The sequence below is a fragment of the Lepidothrix coronata genome, unplaced genomic scaffold (genome assembly GCF_001604755.1).
Source record: "Lepidothrix coronata isolate B3197 unplaced genomic scaffold, Lepidothrix_coronata-1.0 Scaffold412, whole genome shotgun sequence".
Taxonomy (NCBI): Eukaryota; Metazoa; Chordata; class Aves; order Passeriformes; family Pipridae; genus Lepidothrix; species Lepidothrix coronata.
The window spans coordinates 7,534-8,908 of NW_016690592.1; the positions used below are offsets into that span (position 1 = coordinate 7,534).

A 1,375-nucleotide genomic window follows, 5' to 3' on the forward strand; every position below is an offset into this window, starting at 1 on the left:
TATGGACCTGGAGCAGTTCCTGAGGGATTCACCCCATGGAATATGGACCTGGAGCAGTTCCTGAGGGATTCACCCCATGGAATATGGACCTGGAGCAGTTCCTGAGGGATTCACCCCATGGAATATGGACCTGGAGCAGTTCCTGAGGGATTCACCCCAGGGAATATGCACCTGGAATACGATCCCACGGGAATGGGGCCGCATTCCTACCTGGAGCAGGGATTTCAGGAGCATGATCTGCGTCAGCCGGTTCCGGTTTTCCCTGCACGGAAAGAGGAATTCCAGGGTCAAATCCAGGTGGGAATGAGACATTCCAGGAATTTGGGGATTAAAAACCCGGGAATGGGATCGGGGGGGAGCAGATCCGAGTTCTCCAGGCGGGAATCCAAAGGCAAAACAACGGGAATGATACTTCCCAGGATCCAAGGGAATCCTGTTTTCCAGAAATAAACAAGACTCTGGATCTGTTTTTGTGGGAAAAGCGATCCAAAGGGTTCAGGAATTCCATGTGGGAATGGTGGGAATTGATCCCGGGGATTCCAGGGAGGAGGGATTTGATTCCTGCCGGGGATTCCCAAACACGGCGGGAATTCCGGAGTCGCCGCGGCCTCACAATTCCAACGGGATTTTAGGAAATCTGGGAGCACTGATCCGGGATTTAGGAATTTTCCAGGATTAAAAACCAGGGATTTTATAAAATCTGGGAGTCCTGAGCGGGAATTTGGGCATTTTATGGGATTAAAAACCCGGGAATGGCATCGGGGGGGAGCAGATCCGAGTCCTCCCGGCAGGAATCCAAAGGCAAAAAAACCCGGGAATGACGCTTCCCAAGACCTCAGGCAATCCCGTTTTCCAGAAAGAAACGGGAGTTCGGAGCCGTTTTTCCGGGAAAAACGATCCGGAGAGCGGTTTAATCCCAAGGAAACGGCGCCCGGGAGAGGGGAGGGGGGGGCGGGAATTTTCGGGATCCGTCCTCACCCGTCTTTTCCCGGCTCCATGGAATGTTGGGAAGAGGGAAGAGGCACCTTGTTCATGATGAAAACCATCACCTCCGACTGCTGGTAGGGGGGCAGGGTGCTGGCGAAGGAGCCTGCGGAGATGGGAACGGCCTTGGAATGGCGGGAATGGCCTTGGAATGGCGGGAATGGCCTCGGGAACGTCGGGATTCCCGACCGGGACGGAGCCCGGAAGGGATGGAACGGGGAAAAAAACCCGCCCGGAGCCGCCAAAACAACTCCCGGGAGGGGAAAAATTCCGGCTGGGAGATGCCAAGCCCTGATTCCAACCTTGCCTGGTTTGGGAATGGGGAATCCCTGGATCCGGCAGCTCCTTCCCGGTTTTCCTCAGGGATTCCCAATCCGGGAAAAGCAGGAAT

General features: G+C 55.1%; 1 protein-coding gene across 1 annotated transcript in view; it reads right to left on the minus strand.

Moving 5' to 3' along the window:
* The window catches only part of LOC108509835 (protein EFR3 homolog B-like), a gene marked incomplete at its 5' end in the record, with an annotated part of 38,371 nt that overhangs the window by 2,765 nt on the left and 34,231 nt on the right, over window positions 1-1,375 (minus strand). The window contains 2 exons of the mRNA XM_017839431.1: window positions 200-262; window positions 979-1,129. Of these exons, the coding sequence (XP_017694920.1) occupies window positions 200-262; window positions 979-1,129 (214 nt within the window). The remainder of the gene's footprint in view (window positions 1-199; window positions 263-978; window positions 1,130-1,375) is intronic.